Below are 20,733 nucleotides of genomic sequence, written 5' to 3' on the forward strand. Positions count from 1 at the left end.
TGGAAAAAAACCAAGAGAAATTCTTGCCCACGTGAGGCTGACATTCTAGGGGAGGAGACAGACAAGAAACAAGGAATCAAACAGAAACAAAAGATAGTTATAGATCATGATATATACTATGATGTGCTGAGGGGAAACAACATTCTGATGGAGCATTCAGGGAAAGCCACTTGGAAGAGGTGACAGTTATGCTGGACCTAAAGAGAAGGGAGTCAACTGGCTGAATATTTGGGGGAAGGGCATTCCAGGTGGAAGGAACAGCCAGTGCAAAGGCCAGTGAGGTGGGAAAAAGCTTCGTGTGAGGCCGGGTGTGGTGAATGAGTGGGAGAGTTATTTATTCATCCACTTATTTAATTATTTTTTTTAAACCGTTCAATCAACACAATACCAGATTAAGAGAGTACTTGATGGTCAGACTGCCCCACTCTCCATGCACACAACAGCTCACCCACTGGCATCCTGATGGGCAGGATCCCCCTCTGAATTTTAAAATTTGGTTCTGCCTAGTTCCCAGCGCAAACCAAGTCCTGGCCAATGGCAATAGAAGAGGCAATGACTTAATAATCAGATAGGTCTGCTCTAGAACCCGGGCAAGATGCCTCCCTCTGAGCCTCAGTTTCCTCATCTATACAATGGGTAGCAATATGTAACTTATTTCCAACTAGGATCCCACTGGGTCACCCCTCCTCCTGTAGGACTTGCTCTCCAGAGAAAAAGGAGCAACTTAAAACTGTCTCTGGTGTTTAAAGCTGTTTCCAAGGGAGTAATTAGAAACTCTTGCACATCAAAGCCTAGAATGGAGGTGCCTACCCCTTCCCATTTCTGAAAGCTGGTAGATTCAAGATCTCAGGGGTCTTACCTTTAGAGGAGGAGGAGAGCAAAGGGGAGGAAGGTAAAGGTGAGGGGGAATGCAGACAGAGCAGGCTTCTTCCACCTGTGAGACCAGTGGAAGAATTTCTGGACCATCAGAGGTGCAGGTTGGGGGGCTAGGGGTGGGATGAAATGAGCGAGGGCGGAGGTGTGGGGAGTAGGAGCTGGCTCTGCCCCTTAAGAATTCCCCCGCAACTGGAAGCTGGAGAAGGAGGGAATCAGGTTCCCTTTAATTCTTTCATTATTCTTCACCCGCCCCCACACCCCACCCCAGCCAGGCCAGGTCCCAGGCGAGCACTAAGTCTAGGAAGGGCCTGTCACATCACTCACCCTCCCCCCGCCCTGACGAAACCCTAGAAATCCAGTGATCCTTGCCCCCTTTGTCAGGACTTGTCCTGGAAAAGACCTTACATCACAGAACCTCTGGCTCCCCAGGAGTACCTGCTAGAGCAGGCACAGACCCAGGGTAAAAGAACTGACTATGGGCAAGTTGCTTGACCTCTCTGGGCCTCAGTTTCCTCAGTCTTTAAAATGAGAAGTTAAAAACGCTTCCTTCACTGGGTGATGGTGAGAATTAAAGTAGACGATGTCTGCAAAATTCCCGGCTCCTTGTAGGCATCTATAAACATTACCTGCCACTGCTGCTGTTGTTGTTATTGCTATTACTGGATGTCACTGATCCTGAATCACCACTGATTATAAAATGCACCAGTATTTTATGCATCACTAAGAAAGACACAAAAGGACGGCCGATTAAATTATGACCCACCAGTGCTTGTGAGATGCAGCCAGATTTCAGAGATGTTAAAAAATTAAATGCTTCTGGAACCCTGGCTGGTGATGTTGTTCCTTAATCCGCGTTCTGGTTCCACGCATGTGTTCGCTTGTGAAAACTCAGTATATTGGTCACCCATGGTCTGTGTACTCTTCTGTATGTGTGGCACACTCCAATATGAGTTTTATATTAAAAGCAGGTCAAACCTGTGTGGCTTGGAATGGATAAAACCTTGTATTGGCCCCAGCACTGGGCAAGGTAGTATACACAGTCGGCACTAAATTAATGCTGAACGAACAGACAAGTGGCTGGGAGTGGGAGACAGTAAGAACAGGGTGGCCTGTTACTTTTGAGGTCTCCTGAAAAGGTGCTAGTCCAGAAAGATTCATTTTCCAGATGAGTGAGAGATGCTCACCCCAAGGTCACTCATGGGAGGTTTTCAGATGAAGAAACTGCCTAACGGGTCACACAATTCAGTAAATGCTGGAGGTGGGATTTGAACCCGGGTAGTGGGGCTCCAGAATCCATGCCTTTACCCACTACTCTATACTGTTTGGGGAGGGCCAAGGGATGCTCCCCAACATCCACAGACCCCTATATCGCCCCTCCAGATTCAGGCAGGAAGAGGTCATGCCTTAAACCACACTTGTGGGTTGGAGAGGCCTCCAGGACTCCTGGGAGTGGGACCGCCCTGCCCGCCTGAGGAGACTGGGAGCACGTGAGGACCAGGATCTGACTCTGTTCTAGAAGGAATAAGGGAGGGAAGGGAATCCATGGTGGGACTTACGCTGTTGACTATTCCACTCACGGCAAGCAGGGGCTTATGGAACCTCGGACTGACCGGCCATTTCTCCATCCAGCTCACAGCTGGACTGGCAGGCAGACAGAACAACTGTTTAGTTAACTGTATAACCGTTTAGTTGACTACATAACTCATGGACTGACAGGGAGGGGGCAGTTTGAGGAACTGACAGTTTGGTTTCCTGATGCTGTGAGGTACTGAACATCTAACCGAATTACAGCCCACAGGGACTGGCTGGGGCTGGTGGTCTGACAGTGAAGAGACAGGCAGCCTCCTGAGGGACTGACAGGCTGGCTGACTGATGATGCTCCATTGTGTTGCTGCCTGCCTGGGCAGGCATTCGCGTTGTGAATGGCTGACTACTGTTAGGACTCACACCTGGCCCAAGGGAGTGTCTGGATGTTACACTGCCTGGCGATGTGTTAAGGAGGGCTACGCTGAGGGCATTTCAAGCTCACTGATGGACAGATGTGTGGCTGCCTGATAAGCAATTGTATGCGGTGACTGTCCGCCCTGATCGAATCACAGCATGCTTGACAGACCGTGTGGTCAGGCGGATGCTGAGAATGGCTACCCGGCTGACCGACGATATAAAGAGGGGCAGATTGAAAGAGTCACAGGCTGGCTGACCAACTGAAAGATCAGCATAGCTGCCTGACTCCGTGGCTGGACCTGGTTAGAATCACAGCTGCCCTGAGGGGGTTCAGTGGGTCAGAGGATACTGACCAACTGACCAATGGTGGGCATGCGTCGCCTGAGAAGTGACAGACTGCTGCCCCAGTGACAGCTGGCATTGAGGCTTAATCATACCTTTAATGACTGTGACTATTTGCTCTGAGGGAGTAACTGTCTGATCATGGTGTGAACAGAGTAACCTGCGCGAATTACAAAGTAACCAACTGACAGTGGATAGTGTGACTGCCTGGCAGGGCTACATTAGATGCTTACAATGACAGCCTGTCCTGACCTAATCACAGCCTGCCTGAGGGCATGGCTGGTTGCTGATGATTCCCCCCCCCGGGAATTCAGAGCTGGTCCCAGGGCAAGAGAGACGGAGAGACCGGCTGCTTGACTGACTGACAGTGTGAAGGAGGGACAGTCGAAAGGAATGACAGGCTGGCTGACTAGCAGTGTAGCTGTTAGTAAGCGCCACTTGTCTGCCTAGAGGGACTCGCAGCTGGCCCGAGGGCACGAATGGATGCTGCCATTGACTGACAGGCAGCGTGAATGGGGGGCGGGGGTCTGACTAGACAGTTGTCGTGGTGACTGATCCATTGTCTGATTTGAATCGAGTGACTGAGCAGCTGTATGTGGCGGCAGTCCACCTTGGGAGTCACGGCCTGCTTGGGGTTAAAACGTGGCGACGGACTGACTGACGGTGGTAATTGGGGGTCTGACCCCCCGTAACGCCAGCTGACAACGTGATTGGCTGACAGCGTGACAGACAGACGGGCGTCCCGGCAGGGCGTCCGGCAACCTCAGCTGCCGCCGCCGCCGCCCAGACGCACTCTGGGAAAGCGCTGGCGAGCACCCGTCTTCTGGACCGAGCGCGGAGGCGGGGAGGGGTCAGGTCACGGCTCGCCGGTTGGTCCGCGCGGGCGCTGCTCGCAGGGCGCTGTGGCCAATAGGCTGTGCGTTCTCGGCCACGCCCGCGCGAGCTCTCTTCTCGCGAGGCTGGTTAGGCCCGAATGTCGTTAGCCGTGGGGAAAGATGGCGGAAAATTTAAAAGGTGAAGCAGTGGTGGCAGCGGCGCGGGCTCGCTGGCCGGGCGGGGTGGGCTGGAAGGGTGGCGTCGCAGGCTCGGGGCCCCGGCGTCCGGGACCACGGAGCCGGGAGCCGGAAGCCCGGCGCCGAAAGGATGGGGCTCGGGGAGCGCGGGCCTGGCGCGCGGGGCTGGGCGGGGCGGAGGGGAGGGGGCGCGTGCCTCGGAACGCGGCGGGCGCGGGGCTAAGTGGGGACGCGGGCGGGGGGCGCGCGCCTCAGATCGCGACCGCACGGCGCGCGCACGCGCGGGGACTCGTCGGGGAGGCCGTGCCCGCGCGCGGGAAAATCGGCCGCTGGTGACCGTTACCAGCTTGGTGTCCACGCGAGACGCCGGAAGGGGAGGGAAGGGAAGGGGACGGACCTCCTTTTCAGAGTGGGGGGACAGGGGACTCTTCAGGGGGAGGGTATCTCTTCTCAGCGTGATGGGGGGAGAGTTTGCAGTAGAGAGGACTCCCCCGGGAAGAGGGGAAGGGGGCTTCCCCAATAGAGCTGGACTCCCCCGTGTGCAGGGAAAGAGGGGTGACTCCCAGCATGTTGGGGGGGGGGTGGGCTCCTCTGGGTGACGCAAGCTGCCGGGAGGATGGGTTCCCTAAGTGTGAGGGGGACTTCTGAGGGTAGGAGAGTCCACCTGTGGTCATTGCGGAGCCAGCAGCTGGAGATGGGAGTTGGGACCACTTTAGTGGGGTTTCAAATGCAAGTGAAGGGGTTTGAGAGGGAGAGGTGTCATAGGGAGAGGAAAGCATGGGCACCGGCCGGGTCTCCCCTAGGCCTGCCTAAGTGGAGGGGGGGAAGTGCATACGAAATAATTTTGCAAAGCTCTTGTACATTTTTAGGTTGACATCTAGAGTATTTTGTCATGAGTTTAAATGTTTGATTTTTGTAATGGGAGGTAGAAAATATTAAACATTTAAAAGAAGATGATTTGATAAAATGGTTTCTAAAGCATATTAATTAAGAATGGGCCTTGAATCAGAAAGAAGCCTTTTTTTAAAAAATAAAAATCTGTGTGTCTTGAAAAATTTTGGTAGCTCCAGAAACATTCCATGTATATTTAAAATAATTGTTGTCACTAATCTATACTGTTTTGCCTGTTCCTGAATTTAGAGCATTGCCCCTTAGGGCGGGCTTTACTCTTCACAGAAATGTGGGTGAGACAGAGAAAGTCAAAATGCAGCATGAAAAAATATACCTTGTGGCTTTAAGGCACCCAGACTAATCATTCAAGGAAGCTTTCTGTAATCTAATACCACTCCACAACCTCTTATCCATAATTCCAAAATCTAAAAAGCCCTGAAAACTTAAGTTTGGCTCCATTCAGTGGCAAGGCTAGACTATAAAGTGGGACTATTCAGTGCCGCTATCTTACATCTTTATCTCTCCTATTTAATGTGAAAATTCAGACTTTTGTTGCAGAACTATTCATGTGTTTGATTATGGCTTGATGCCCCTGACCACACTGTGTGTGTGTGGGGGGGGGTTGGGTAATGTATGGGATATACCTAGAGCTACACTTGTAAAATCCAAAAAAATTTGAATTCCAAAACACATCTGGCCCCAGGAGTTTCAGATAAGGGATTGTGAACCAGTCTTTCCAGTTACACCTTTGTTTGGTACCCTGGAGGTTTTATTCCCGTCTCTATCCACCCCCTTGGGGCAGAGCACCCTACTGAGACGGGGAGGGGGTTGTTCTCTTTCTTTCTTTTGCAAAGTGGGGAGAAGGATGATTAGGTCCTGAACCCAAGGCAGGTTTGCCGGCAGTTTTAGGAATAGTCCAGAGGGAGCTGGAAGCTCTGGGAATAGATTCCTTTAGCACAATCCATGCAGCAGATCCCATTTTGAGGTCTGCTGCTCCAGGGGTAGCCTTGGACAATGAGCATTGGGGTTGAAGAAAGTGGCACATTTTTGTTGTAGAAGGGTCTTAGCATTGGGAAGGCCTGTGGATTAAATTTCACTGACTCTGAGGCAGTCCTTTGAAAATCCCAGGGAGGATTTGGGGTCCCCTTTGACTCCCAGCCTCGCCAGGATGCCCAGCACTAGTTCTTTCTGGCCTCCTTGTTCTAGGCTGCAGTGTGTGTTGCAAGTCTTCTTGGAATCAGCTACAGGACCTGTGCCGCCTGGCCAAGCTCTCCTGTCCTGCCCTTGGCATCTCCAAGAGGAACCTCTATGACTTTGAAGTCGAGTACCTGTGCGATTACAAGAAAATCCGCGTGAGTCTAGGGTGTCTGGGGCCGGGGCCTGGGTGTGTCAGGAAGCTGGCTTCCTGCCCCCTTGCCCTCACTGCCCACACCTGTCTCCAAAGGGAATTTTCTCCTCTGATCTTAAAAAAAAAAAAAAAAGGATTAGTAGGCCATCTTATCATCCCCATTTTAGAGGTGGGGAAACTAAGTGGCTTTCTGAGGGAGGCAGGAGCCAGAATGAATCCCCAAATAGTCTCTCTTCCCACCTCCCTGGGAATACAAACCAATTGCAGAGGTTGAGATGCTGGGCCCAGGGTGGAGATGATGATAGCTGAGGGTTAGTGAGCACTTTCAGTGTGCCGGGCACTTCCTCTTAGAAACTCACTTAGTCCCTCTGTGAACACCGTGAAATGGGAACTCTTCTCATCGCCAGAAGAGGTAATGGCAGGATAGTTAAGAGAACAGACTGGAACTAGCATGCTTGGGTTCACATCCTGGCCGTGTAACCCTGGGATACTTAACTTAAATTCTTGGGACTTCATTTTCCTCATCTGTAAAATGGGGCTGATTAGTAGGCTCTATCTCATATAGAGTTGTGAGGATTAAATTAGTTAATAATACATGTAAGTTGCTTAGAACAGTACCTGCTACATAATGAATGCTAGAAAAATGGTAGCTTTTTTACTTATTTATAGATGAGGAAACTGGAGCCCAGCAAAGTTAAATAACTTGCCTAAGGGCACACAAGTAGGGAGTGGCAGATTCAGGATTTGAACCCAGGGTGTTGAACTAGAATCTGTGTAGTTAAACTCGATCTTATACCTGCCTCTCAGCAAGAAAAGAGCCCTCTGGCTGCTGTGTGAAGAGACTGTAGGGGCGAGGGCGGAAGCAGGGGCACCAGTGAGGAGGCTGCTGCCACAGCCCAGGCGAGCAGTGGCGGTGGTGGCGGTGACGATGGTTTGAAGTGGTTGGATTCTGGATGTACTCTGAAGGTGGGGCTGACAGGATTTGCTGAGGGGGGATGTAGGGAGTGTGAGAAAAAGGAGTCAAGGATGACTCTAAGAGTTGGGGCCCGAACAGCTAGAAGAAGTGAGCTGATGATGGGGAAGACAGAGGAGGGGGTGGGTTTGGGAGACTAAATTAAAGGTTGAAGTTTAGACAGATACAGTAAGGGGGAGAGTGGGATTTGAACCTAGTGATCCTCATCCTAGAGCCCATGGTTTTTAACCCCTGCGTGGAGTCATTCCAGAAAAGGGTTGGGGGAGTGGTCTGGATATTATCCATCAGCATTGGGATGGAAGTCCCACAGGACTAGTCCAAGGGTCTCGCCACTTATGGTGCCCCCCACCCCCCTGGCCCCCTCAACAGGAACAGGAGTATTACCTGGTAAAATGGCGTGGCTACCCAGACTCAGAGAGCACCTGGGAGCCACGGCAGAACCTCAAGTGTGTGCGCATCCTCAAGCAGTTCCACAAGGACTTAGAAAGGGAGCTGCTCCGGCGGCATCACCGGTCAAAGCCACCCCGGCACCTGGACCCAAGCTTGGCCAACTACCTGGTGCAGAAGGCCAAGCAGAGGCGGGCGCTCCGGCGCTGGGAGCAGGAGCTCAATGCCAAGCGCAGCCATCTGGGACGCATTACCGTGGAGAACGAGGTGGACCTGGACGGCCCTCCGCGGGCCTTCGTGTACATCAACGAGTACCGTGTTGGTGAGGGCATCACCCTCAACCAGGTGGCCGTGGGATGCGAGTGCCAGGACTGTCTGTGGGCACCCGCGGGCGGCTGCTGCCCCGGGGCATCCCTGCACAAGTTTGCCTACAACGACCAGGGCCAGGTGCGGCTGCGGGCCGGGCTGCCCATCTACGAGTGCAACTCCCGCTGCCGCTGCGGCTATGACTGCCCCAACCGCGTGGTCCAGAAGGGCATCCGCTATGACCTCTGCATCTTCCGCACGGACGATGGACGTGGCTGGGGTGTCCGCACGCTGGAGAAGATCCGCAAGAACAGCTTCGTCATGGAGTACGTGGGAGAGGTAGGGAGACGGGACCGGGCTGTGTGTGTGCAGCTCTTCCCACCGTGTGTTCCCACTGTGTGCGCCCAGCTCTCCTCACTGTGTGTCTGCAGCTTCCCTGCTTTCCCTGTGGGAAAGGTCGGGGGAGTTAACCCGAGTGTGACAGGGACATCCTGGCAGGGTTGAGTATTCCAAGCTGATAGTTAAAAGCACAGTGAAATACTTCCAGACTGGGTTGACTCCATAAGGCTACCTAGCAAAGTGGAAAGTGGGAACTGAAATCCGGGCAGCATTCCTTTTAACAGGCCGTGTGGTCTGCACAGGGTTGCGTCACCTGAAAGGGCACTTCCTCTTCTCATTTCACAAGGGTCCAGCTTATCGCCAGGCAGTGTCTGCCCAGAAGGAGCACCTTTTACTAGCCTGCACAAAAGGAACATGAACAGTCTGGAGTAGGACGTAGACATGCCTTGCGGAGGTTGGCTACCTCGTCCTCTGGACTTACAGAATGCTGGGGAAAGGCCGGCTGTATTAGGCAGGCTAGCTGCTGTACCAAACAACCCCCAAGTCTTAGTGGCTTTGCACATGAGAAGTCTGTGTGCTCCTGTAACAGTCCAGTGTGGGTGTCTGGGTGGTATCCTTCCACACAGCGGCGTGGCCACCTAGGCTCTTTCCCTCTTGTGCCTATGCCATGCCTCAAAGCCTTGGAGCGGCCTCTGATCCTTAGCATCGCCTGGCAGGTGGGCCAAGAGTGGGGGAGAAGGGGAGGTTTCTAATGGGCCAGGCCTGGACATGATGTACGTCACTTCTGCCCACCCTCACTGGCTGGAACTTAGTCACTGGCTTTACCTCAGTGCAAGGGAGGCTGGGAAGTGTGATGTAGCCGTGTGCCCAGGTAGAAAACAAAAGGGGTTTGGATAAATAACTAACAAGTGTCTGCAACAGCACGTGTCCTGTTCTAAGGTGGGACACAGTGGGCATTCGGGATAGGGCAGTTCTTTGTGGCATAGGACCAGCTCATGCATTGGAGGACATTTACCATCCCTGGACCTCGACCATTTAAATCCATGAGTGTGCCCTGTGCGTGGTGACAACCCCAAAGACCGACCTCCATATCTCCATAGGTCTCTGAGGGGTTGATATGGTTGGGAAGTGACAGACATTGGCCTAAGGGACACACCTGAGGATGTCCACACTGTAATAATGACACTCATGAAGAGGAGAGGCTCCTGCTCTGACGAATTATAAAGTAGACAGTGTCATAGCGCTGGGGGGCAGAGCAGTCCACACTGCAGAGGACCCTGACAGTCTGGACGAGGAGACATCCACACCCCAGATAATCCTGATGGTCTGGTAGAGGAAATGTCCACATGTCAAAGGACCTGACGGTCTGGAGGAAGGGGGAGGTGGTTACACCCCACAGGGTTCCTGACAGTCTAAGAGGAGGGGGCTCCTGACAATCTGCAGGAAGAGGTGTCCATATCCCAGAGTGACCTGGAGGAAGAGAGCAAGCTCTCCACACTCCAGAGGACCCTGGTGTTCTGACTTAGAAAGTGTCACCACACCCACACCCTCCTGACAGGAAAAAGAAGTGTCCTCACCCCAGAGGGATTGTGGTGTCTGAAGGAGATCAGGTCTACACCCAAGAGGACTCTGACAGCCTGTAGGAAGTGTCCACACCCTCAGGGTCAGTCCTGACACTATGGAGCAGGTGTCCAGACCTCAGAGGGACGCTAATAGTGTGAAGGAGCTGTTAAGACCCCAGAGGGACATCACCAGTCTGGAGGAGAATGTGTGCACACTCCAGAGCCCCTGACAGTCTGGAGGAGGAGGTGTCCAGACCCCACAGGAGCCCGACAATCCTAGAGGAGGCCCAGAGCAGGCAGTGTCTCGAGCCTCACTGTGCTGCCGGTCTTGAGGAAAAGCTGTCTACGACACAGCGGACCTGACAGGCGAGGAGGAGGGAGAGCCTGCAGCCCACAGGACTCCCGAGTCTCCTGGTCCCCGTACTGTTCTGGCGGCTCTTCCTCAGCGTCCTTACTCCTCCATGCTGTCAACATCAGCGTTTCCAGGGACCCTCGCACTCCCTGTCCTCTCTCTCCCCACTCTCCACACATTCTCTTCAAACTATTTATTGGCTACCCTTCTGTCACATTCAGTGACTTCCAGGCCCCCCTCCAACAGCCTCAGACCTGTGGGGCCTCCTGATGGCACTGTAGGCCCCCAAACACTGCCAGAGCCAAACTCATCTTCCTGCACCCCGCTTTGAGGAGGCAGCGTGGCAAGGCGGTCAGGAAGGTGGACCCCGGAGCCTGCCTGCCCGAGGTTGAGTCCCAGCTCCACTGCTCATCAGCAGCCACTCAACCTCTTTGTGTCTCAGTTTCCTAATCTGTAGCATGGGAACAATCATAGCACGCACCTCATACACTTGTTATGAGAACCAAATGAGTTCTCCTGTGTGAAACACTTGAACAGTGTTCAATACACAGTAAGTCTTCAATAATGTTAGCTATTACAGTCCGAAATTCAGAAAATCCAGACTGCTCAGAAAACCGACTTTTTTGTAACCCATCTGGCTATAAAACCCAACCGGACCTGATAGGGGCCTATTTGTAGTCTGTTTATGTCACTTGGTGTGCATATTCGTAAATCGCATTGCAGAAACATTAATGACTTGATTACGTGGTGCTGTCCCAGACCCTCCCTGGCGTTATGTAATCGAGGGCACACACTCCGTACCTGTCGGCCACGCTGTCCTCCTTCAGTCTGGACACAGCATTCACACTCCAACCTCTCCACCTCTGCACTGACAGTCCTCCACGTGAGCTTCCTTCCTCTCCTTTGCACCCCTCCATGTTTCAGCAGAACACCCCCCTCACCCAGTAGAGAACGAGAGCTGTTTAAGCCATTCTAAAACATGCACTGTCTTGATATTTTAATGACTCTGAAATGAAGGGGAGTCTCAGTTAATTTAATTCAATGATGGCGTGTCGTCATTTAGTTAGCAGTTTTTCCTTTCTTGGGAAAGGGCACATAAAATAAGGGAGCATCTTAGATTTCGACAAGAGACAGTACTCCTCACTGCTCCTAACATTGCTCGGTATCCTAATGAAAACAAAACCACAAACACCTTTCACATCCCTGATCTCGTTGGATCTTTACAACAGCCCCTGTCAGGTTGGGATTATTGTCATTGTCATCCCCATTCTACAGATGAGAAAACCTAGGCCCAGAGAGTGTGTTAACATGCTCAGAGTCACCAAGCTAGTCAAGTGGGTGGAAAAGACCCAAGTGTCTAAAGCTGGTGCACTGCCAGACCTGGTGGAGGGTTTTTTTGGCTGAGGAAACAGGCGCAGGGAGAGAACATTCAGGATCCCGTATCCGGAAAGGGGCAGAGCAGCAACCGGACTCCAAGTCTTCTGGTTCCCGTTCCTGTCAACACCCTTTCCAAGCTGCCAGCTCATAGCCCATCTGTCTTCCCAGCCATTCTGGAGAGCTGCTAGGGAGCAGGGATATGGACTGATTTGTTCCAGAGTTTTCAGGGTGGACCAACCCTTACAGAGTGGGACTGAAAAGAAGACAGAGAGAAGGAACCGTTTGTGCCCTGGAGGGCTTGCAGTGTGACTCACTCCTGGTGAGACTCAGGGAGCAGGTAGGGCCAGAACAGGCCGGAAGATGGAGACTGGGAAGGATGTGGGGCATTCCCTGTGGAATGGGGAGAGGCTAAAAGGAAAAAGCTGGCCCAGACACCAGCCAGTATGCTCAGGAGCCCAGGAGAGGCTGCCCTTTGATCTCAGGGCTTCATAGAGGCAGCAGCTTCTGCAGTGGGTGGGGATTGGAAGGTTCAGGAAGGCTGTACAGAGAAGTAACATCCGTTGGAGCTGATGCCACAAGGAAGAGTCAGTGTTCTCCGGGAGGTAGAGAGAGACTCACCTTTATGTACTCCTCAAAACGCTTCTGTGGCTCTTGTTTTGTCCATCAGAAGAGAGTCCCTACTCTTCAGCCAGGTGTCCAAGCCCTTTTATGATCTGCAGCTAGCTTTAGATGGTCTGCCTCTTTTCCATTGCCCCTCGAACCCTAAGCACTGTGTTTTCTGATTAGCATCTTGCACTGTGGGTGTCTGAGTCTATCTCTCTGTCACGAGACTGTGACCCCTGGCAATCGGGACCCGGCTTCGTCCCTTTGTCTCCGCCAGCAGACTGCGACCCCTGAGCACTGGAACGAGGCACAGGGTAGCCTCATAAAAATCCACTGAATGAATGAATGGACAAACAAACAAACATTGGGGGTGTGGCAGAGCCAGGTTCCTCAAGGAATGGAGCGGAGTATGGGGCAGTGAGCAGCGTGGCCTGGGGGATAGATCTTGGTCTCCTAAAGGCATGGTCCAGCAGCATGTGGTACGGAGCAAAGGCTGGAGGTGATGGTGCAAGAGGCAGGGAGAAGACAGTGAGGACACTAGTGTGGCCATGGTGGCTAGAGAGAACCAGGGTGGTCAGGACTGGAAGTGGGAAGAGCGTGGTCACTGGCCGGCATGAGGGTGAGCAAGGAAGGAGGCCGGGGCGGATCCTGGGTTTGCGTCCAGTGTGGGCAGGGCATGTGGTGGGCAGTGCTCCCTGATGAAGGGTGGGGGAAGCAGGGGTGTGAGGGGAAGAGAGTGTTTGAGTTGCCTGTAGGACCACTGCTGGATGGAGGACAGGTCTCTGGGCTGGAAAGCAGAATACAAACAAAGGGCATTTTTGGTGTGTGCGCTGTGCACTGTGCAGGCGCTTGTCTCTGAGGGCTGGGTGGAAACCCAGGAGTGGAGAACGAGACCTGCCCTGGTCTGGAGGGACCCTAGGCTGAGGAGCGGGCAGTCCTGGGTACTGTGGGACCCTCACCCAGAGACGGGCATGGTCGGCTACACTTAGGGACTACCAGAAGGCTGTGCTTGGCCCCAGGGGGAAGAAGGGACATGAGGGACAGAGAGGAGAGATCTGTCGGGGCAGGGGTCGCGTGGAGAATCCACGACCAGCATTTGGGAGGCAAGGACAGGTTGGGGCTGGGATGGTGGTGCAGCTTCCTGTTGACTAGGAAGGCGAGGAGGAGGAGATGCCTCCTGCTGTCTTAAGTACCAGTTGGCGCTGCGCAGCCTCAGAGCTGAGGGAGGGGTTCTCACCCGTGCTCAGCTCCTCTCTTTCATCTTCATCTTCCGTCTCTGAGCTTTTGGCCTCAGCCTCTTTCTTGCCATCTCAGACTCTTAAGGGTCTCGGTCTTCTCTCTGGACCTGGGTCTTTCGTATTAAGATTCTGTCTGTGTTTCTGACTCTGCCCCTGGCTCTCTTGTCTGAGTCTCCTTCCCATTGATTCAGTCTTTCCTTCCCCACCTTCCCAGGTCTCTTTCTTCTCCTCATTCTCCGTGTCCATCTCACTGTCTGCACGGCCTGCGTAGGCTCCCTTCTCTCATGCTGGGTCCCGGGATGCCTCAGGCTCTCTTGCCCCGGATCAGTCAGCCTTTCTCTTTTCCCCTCACTCTCCCTGCCCCTCTCTGTTGAGCCCTGGGTCTTTTTCTTTCTCGCCCTTGATCGGGCTCTCCTCCCTATGTCACTCTATGGGTCTCCCCCATTTGGGGTCTGTGTCTCTCTCTCTCACTATTGGGCCTTGTGGCCAGCTTCCACCCACCACTGACAGACTCCCCATGCCATCCAGAGGCCTGAGGAAGGATGGGTGGCAGGCAGCTGATGCCCACCCCCCTGAGAAGGGCTGACAGACCCTCTGCATTGCTGCCTCCCATGTGTCCCTGCCTGCCAGGACCCCTGAGCCACCCACATGGGGTGGGGGTACCTCCCTGCTCATTTGTTCTTCTCCTGGGAGGCCAGGCTGGAGGTCAGGAGGTACGCTGGCTTTTCTGAGCCTTGTTGGCCAATCCCCCCTCCCCCATGGCCCTCTCCCCAGATCATTACCTCAGAGGAGGCGGAGCGGCGGGGCCAGATCTACGACCGCCAGGGCGCCACCTACCTCTTCGACCTGGACTACGTGGAGGACGTGTACACCGTGGATGCCGCCTATTATGGCAACATCTCCCACTTTGTCAACCACAGTGTGGGTACCCCACAGACGGGTGGGGGGTCGGGAGGAGCAGACTGGGGCCCCTCCTCACCCTCCCGCTGTTCTTTTTCGCCCAGTGTGACCCCAACCTCCAGGTGTACAACGTCTTCATAGACAACCTTGATGAGCGACTGCCCCGCATCGCTTTCTTTGCCACAAGAACCATCCGGGCAGGCGAGGAGCTCACCTTTGATTACAACATGCAAGGTGGGGGTGGCAAGGGACTGGGGGCAGGGGCACACAGTGATGTGGGACACAAGGACCCCTCCCCAAGGAGCTTTAAGATGTTTTTCTTGACTCCCAGTCTCCCATCTGGACTCCTGGGCCCCTGCCCACCCCTTGGGGGTCCCTTTATTCCCAACCGCTGGACCCCAATCCTGAGACACTTGTACCAACTTCTCCCAAGACTCCTGGGGGAGGACATTTGGCTGGAGAGTTAAGACACTCCTCCTGACTCCAATCTTGTATGAATTTCCCTGGTCTCCCAACCCTCCCTGCTCCTAACCCGCTTTGGCCTTCCTCATTCCAAGCCTCTGGACACCTTTGTGACCTCCAACCAGTCCCCTTCTTGACAAACTAGCCACCTCTGAGACACTCGAGGGGGGATCTTTGGCAGGAGAGTTCAGATGTCCCTCTGGATGCCCAGGTGACCCTCCATTCCTGAGCCCTACCTGACATGACCCTCCTGGTTCCCCCTGACAGCCTCTTGCCTCTCCCTGGCCCTAGCTCCAAAGCACCAACCCTACGACTCCCTCCTGACCCAAATCCCAGACCAGCTCCCAGCCCCCAAGATCCCTGGGTCTCATGGTAAAAAGGGCAGTGGGACACTTCCTCTAGGCCTTCTAACAAATCCTCTCCCCCTCCTGCCCTCCCTGGCTGTGACTCCACAGTGGACCCCGTGGACATGGAGAGCACCCGCATGGACTCCAACTTTGGCCTGGCTGGGCTCCCTGGCTCCCCCAAGAAGCGGGTCCGTATTGAATGCAAGTGTGGGACTGAATCCTGCCGCAAATACCTCTTCTAGCCCTTGGAAGTCTGAGGCCAGACTGACCTTGGGGGCCTAAAGCCGCCTGCCCAACCCACCCATCGCTGCCCTGCTGTCAAGGAGTGACTGCCAGGGCCTCCTGCCTGCCTCCACATGCCCCCGCCTGCCCCGTGCTCAGGGCTGCGGGGCTGCGGTGAGGACCGACTCCAGGAGTTCCCTCTCCCTGTCCCAGCCCCATATGTGGGTTGCACTTACAAACCCCTGCCCACCTTCAGAAGTAATTGTTCAACACCAGGACTTTCTGCAGTTGGGATTCATGGCCTATCAAGGAAGTCCAAGGGGTGAGCCCCAGCCCAGCCCCAGAATAGAAAGATGTTTGTTTTTGTATCTGCTTCTGCCTGGAGCTTGAGGGGTCTGTTGCAGACCCTCTCCCTACTGCCCCAAGGGTGTGGGGAAGCAGCCCCAGGGCAGGCTGGCATCAGAGCCCGGAGTTGCCAGGCCACGTGCTTCCCTCCCACAGAAGCTCTGCTTAGTGAAAGAAAGGAGGGCTTCAGGGCTGGGGGCTGAGCCTGGTTTCTGCTCATGCTCACATGCCGGCTAGTGTTGGCCTAAGAGCCGTAGGGTCTCTTTTTCGGGGCCATGCATCTGAGAAGTAGACACCCACATGCCACTGGAAGGGGAGTGGATGCCCCTGGCCCCCTGACCAGTGAGAGGAAGGCAGTCCAGACCCTCCTGGCCCTTAAGGGGGACTGGCACTGAGCTCTGCCTTTGGGAGTGCAGAGAAGGCACCCAGGGCTCTCGGGAGCTCGGAAGGTGCTGGGAGCCCTGACCTAGGGTGTGATGACTGCTGGGACTGCCGGAACTGAGACCTAGCTAGGCTGTAGATAGCACTTAGGACAAAAATGTGCATTGAGGGGGTGCTGATGAGGTGCCAGGCACGGGGCAGAGCACCTGGTCCACATGGATTGTCTCAGGGAAGCCTTGAAAACTATGGAGGTGGACCCCAGGAAAGGGCCCATGTGGCAGAAGGCAAAGTACAGCCCAAGGATGGGGGGATGGGAATGGCTTACCCATGAGATGGTGAGGTGAGAGGGAAGCCTCTGCCGCCTGCCAGCCCCAGACCCCAGCCCTTTACGCTCACCTTGGGTCCTCTGGTCTCAAAAGTTACCTGCCCACAAATGTACAAAAGGCGACGGCTCTGATGGCTGCTTCACCCCTTGCTTCCCCCGTGAGGTCTTCTCTAGGAAACCTTCCCTGACTACCTTTGCCCAGAGTGTCCCTACGTGAGACTGTGTGCCCTGCCACCAGATGCCAGGTCTGTGTGTCTGTCTGTGTGTCTGTGCTCCCTGCCCCTAGACTGACCTTCAGGCATGGACCGAATCTGATTCTCCTCTTGTATATCCCTCGGCCCTACCCAGCCTGGGGTGAGCATCAATAAAAAGAATCATGGACTGAACAAACCAAGGTGTGGAGATTGAAGACCTTGTGTAGCTGGGGGTTGGTGGGCTGAGAGGCTGGGAGCTGGGGTGCTCAGGGACGTGTTCCTCAAACCTCAGCTGACTGTAACACTCCCCACACTGTACCACGTGCACCATCATGTATATAACATCTTAACCTAAAATAAGCTTGCTTTATACTTAAATTTTCAAATGCACTGAAAAAGCAAACAATCCATTGCTGACTAAATGGACAAACCATTATCACTTGCTAGAAACAAAAATAACCAGAGAAATAAATACAGTAGAAATACAGAAATATGACACAATTCTAGCTGGACCCTCCCTGCTCTTAGAGGCTTTGAACCCAAAGCCTGCCTACTGCATTCAAAGTTCTATAAAAGTCTGTGCATGCTGGGGGCAGCTTTTTCTGCAGATACTCATTGAGCACCTATAGGTGCCCGGGTATACAGCAGAGAACAAAGAGACAATGTTTCAAATATACTTACTTGTTTCCATCTTCCCTCAACCTGAATATGAGCCAGTGCCCTTTGTTTTTGCTCAGAGAGCTCACATGCTGTGACACAGATGCCCAAATATTGCAAAGATTTCACACACAGGTGACAGAATCCTAAACAGCTCAGAGCCCCCACACACAGGGGACTTAGGGCACAGACCTCCAAACAGCTCATAGACCTTATACCCTGGATATTGACCCCAGACCTCTGAGACTTCACACCCTGGAATACACATCTCCATACAGCTCAGAGATCTCATATGTGGACACAGACCCCAAATAACTCAGGCTGCACTGAAATATGGGCCACAGACTCCCAAAGAGCTCTGAGACCTCAAATGTTGCTTCATACTCTGGGATTCGGACCCCAAACACATCAGAGAACTTTCTGGATAGAGATGCGCAAACATCTCAAAGACCTCGCAACCTGGGGTACTGCTACCCAAGGTATTCGGGGCCTTCACACCCTGATCATCAATTTCCAAACTGCTCAGAGACCTCACATTCCTGGGACAGACCCCCCAAACAGCTGAGCTGTGACACCCTGACACAGACCGCCCAACACCCGAGAGACCTCACACTCTGAACACAGATTCCTAAATGATTCTGAAACCTTGTATCTGGGACACAGACCCCCAAACTGCTCAGAGACACCCTGGAAATAGAGCACTAACCATCCTAGGGACCTGACTCCCTAGAACATAGTGCCACAAACAACTCAAGTGTCCAGTCTTGGACACAGACCCCAAAGGCTTAGAGATCTCACAGCCCGGAACAGACTCTGTTCAGAGAATTCCAACTTGGGGAAACAGACTTATATACAGCTCAGAGACCTCACACCTTCTGACACAGACCCCTAACCAGCTCAGAGTCAGGACACCCTAGGAAAGACTACCAAACACCTCAGAGACCTCATGCTTTGTAACTCATGCACCCAAAGAGCTCAGAGACCTGAAAAGCTGATTACAGACCCCCACAAAGCTCAGAGAGTTCACAGCTGGGGATAAAGACCCACCAACTTTTCAGAGAACTCACAAACTGGGATAAAGATGGACAAACAGTTCAGAGACCTCACACCCTCTCCTCAGACCACCAGACAGCTCAGAGACCTCGTACCTGCAACACAGGTTCCTGTTCAGAGATGTCACATACCAGACACAGATCTCGCAAAAATAGCTCAGAGCCTTCATACACTGAGACAGATCCCCAGACAGCTCAGAGGCCTCGCACTCTGGTTCACAGAAGAACTCCTAAAAATCTGGACACAAATCCTCTACATAGCTTAGAGACCTCACACCCTGTGACACAGACCCCAAATAACTCTGAGATCACACACCCTGGACACAGACCCTAAACAGCTTAGAAACCTCGTATCCTAGGCTCACATCCCTAAACAGCTCAGAATCTTCACACTCTAAATACAGACCTCCAAATGATTCAGAAATCTCACACCCTGGACTCAGATCCCAAAACCATTCATGGAATTCATACTTTGTACTCACATCCAGAAAGATTTCAGACACCTGACTCTCATGGACACAGGTCACCAAACAGCCTAGAAACCTCACATTTTGTTCCAAGTCGGCCACAAACAGCAGAGACCTCCTAACTGGGACACAGACTCACAACAGCTTAGGGACCTCATGTCGTGGACGCAGGCTCTCAAACAGCTCAGAGAACTCTAACTTGGGAGACAGACACAAAACAGCTCAGAGACAGCACATCCTGGCTACATATTCCCACACGGTTCAAGCACCTCACATTATGGGACAGAAACCCTCAAAGAGTTCATTAACCTCGCAATCTGGAGAGCAGACCGGCAAACAGGCCTGAGACCTCGCACATCAGACATACAATGCCAGAATGCTCACAGTTAACAAAACTTACACCCTAGGACACAGACCCCCACACAGCTCAGAGACATAACAACCTGGACACAGACCCTCAAACACCCGAGAGACATCATCAACTGGTAGAACTCTAAACCACTCAGAGACCTCAAACCCTGGACTGAGACCCCCCCACAACAGGAACTACCTAGCCCTTGGAAACACACCCCAACAGTTAGGGACCTCAACACCAAGGGATACAGAGATCAGAGATCTGCCACTCTGGGACACAGAAGGTGAAGCACCTCAGAGGCCTGAAACAGTAGAAATACGGCAGTAGAAAGACCTCAAACTCTGGAAACAGATCCTGAAACTGCTCCGAAAGATCACACCCTAGGACAAAACCCACAACATCAAAGAGAACTCATTCCCTGGGACATGGGCTCAAAACAGTTCAGAGGGGTGACACCCTGACCACAGACACTCAAACACATCAGAGCCCTCATGTGAGGGTCACAGACCCCAAACAGCTCAGCCACCTCATACCTGAAAGGAGAGACTTCTAAGCAGTTCAGAGACACCATACTCTGCACAGAGACCACCACAGAGCTGAGAGATTTCACACACTGAAAAAAGACCTCCAAATAGCTCAGAAAACTCACTAACTGGCCCCCCCCACTCCCCCACCCCCCATTAAAAGCTCAGCAATCATGATCCTGGAACAAAACCCTAATGAGTCAGATATATCACTTCCTGGGACTGAGACCTCCCAAAAGGAAGAGACTTCACATCTGAAAATGTATCCCAAACAGGTCAAGGAACTCTCAGACCAAAAGAGCTCAGGAACCATGTATCCTAGGACACAGTCACCCAAACAGCTCAGCGAACTCACCCCTGGAATGTAGACAAGAAAGAGCTCAGAACCCTCGAATCCAAGATTCAGAAATCCTTCTGAGACTTAGGGTATAGACTCCCAAATATAATTTGGAGAATTAATATGCTGGGTAAAGAACATCAAATAATTCAGAGACCTCTCAAATCATGGGACATACACAGGCAAACAGATCAGAGACCTCGCATCCTGGACATACACCAACAAACCGATCAGAGACCTCACACCCTGGGAAATACACACCAAAACAGCTCAGAGAATTCAAATTCTAGGAAATACATACCCCAAAGGAACAGACCTCACATCCTGTGACATATTCACAAAAATATCAAAAACCACACCCACAATACACCCACAAATATTTCAGAGAAACAGCATCCAGGGACATATAGCCACAAACAGATCACAGACCTCAATCCCTGTGACACATGCACGTAAAAATGTCAGACACATCACACACTGGGACATACACCCACAAACAGATCCAGCAACATACATGGACAAACAGCTCAGAGACCTCACATCACGGAGCACAGAAAACAAACAGATCAGAGCCTTCAAATCCTGCAACATACATCCACAATCAAGTCAGACAC

General features: G+C 52.8%; 1 protein-coding gene across 1 annotated transcript; it reads left to right on the forward strand.

The window, feature by feature from the left end:
• The first annotated feature begins 4,038 nt into the window (after positions 1-4,038).
• On the forward strand, positions 4,039-16,923 carry SUV39H1 (SUV39H1 histone lysine methyltransferase). Its single transcript, XM_058535809.1, has 6 exons — positions 4,039-4,176; positions 6,273-6,418; positions 7,757-8,419; positions 14,326-14,472; positions 14,556-14,685; positions 15,369-16,923. Exons 1-6 carry the CDS (start codon positions 4,158-4,160, stop codon positions 15,500-15,502), a joined length of 1,239 nt encoding a protein of 412 aa, XP_058391792.1. The 5' UTR covers positions 4,039-4,157; the 3' UTR covers positions 15,503-16,923.
• Positions 16,924-20,733: the final 3,810 nt, after the last annotated feature.

The sequence above is a fragment of the Diceros bicornis genome, chromosome X (genome assembly GCF_020826845.1).
Source record: "Diceros bicornis minor isolate mBicDic1 chromosome X, mDicBic1.mat.cur, whole genome shotgun sequence".
Taxonomy (NCBI): Eukaryota; Metazoa; Chordata; class Mammalia; order Perissodactyla; family Rhinocerotidae; genus Diceros; species Diceros bicornis.

Coding starts and splice junctions, on each gene's coding strand:
- SUV39H1 (XM_058535809.1), top strand. Junction 8,420..14,325: donor TCATGGAGTACGTGGGAGAG/GTAGGGAGACGG, acceptor CCCTCTCCCCAG/ATCATTACCTCAGAGGAGGC. Junction 14,473..14,555: donor CCCACTTTGTCAACCACAGT/GTGGGTACCCCA, acceptor TTTTTCGCCCAG/TGTGACCCCAACCTCCAGGT.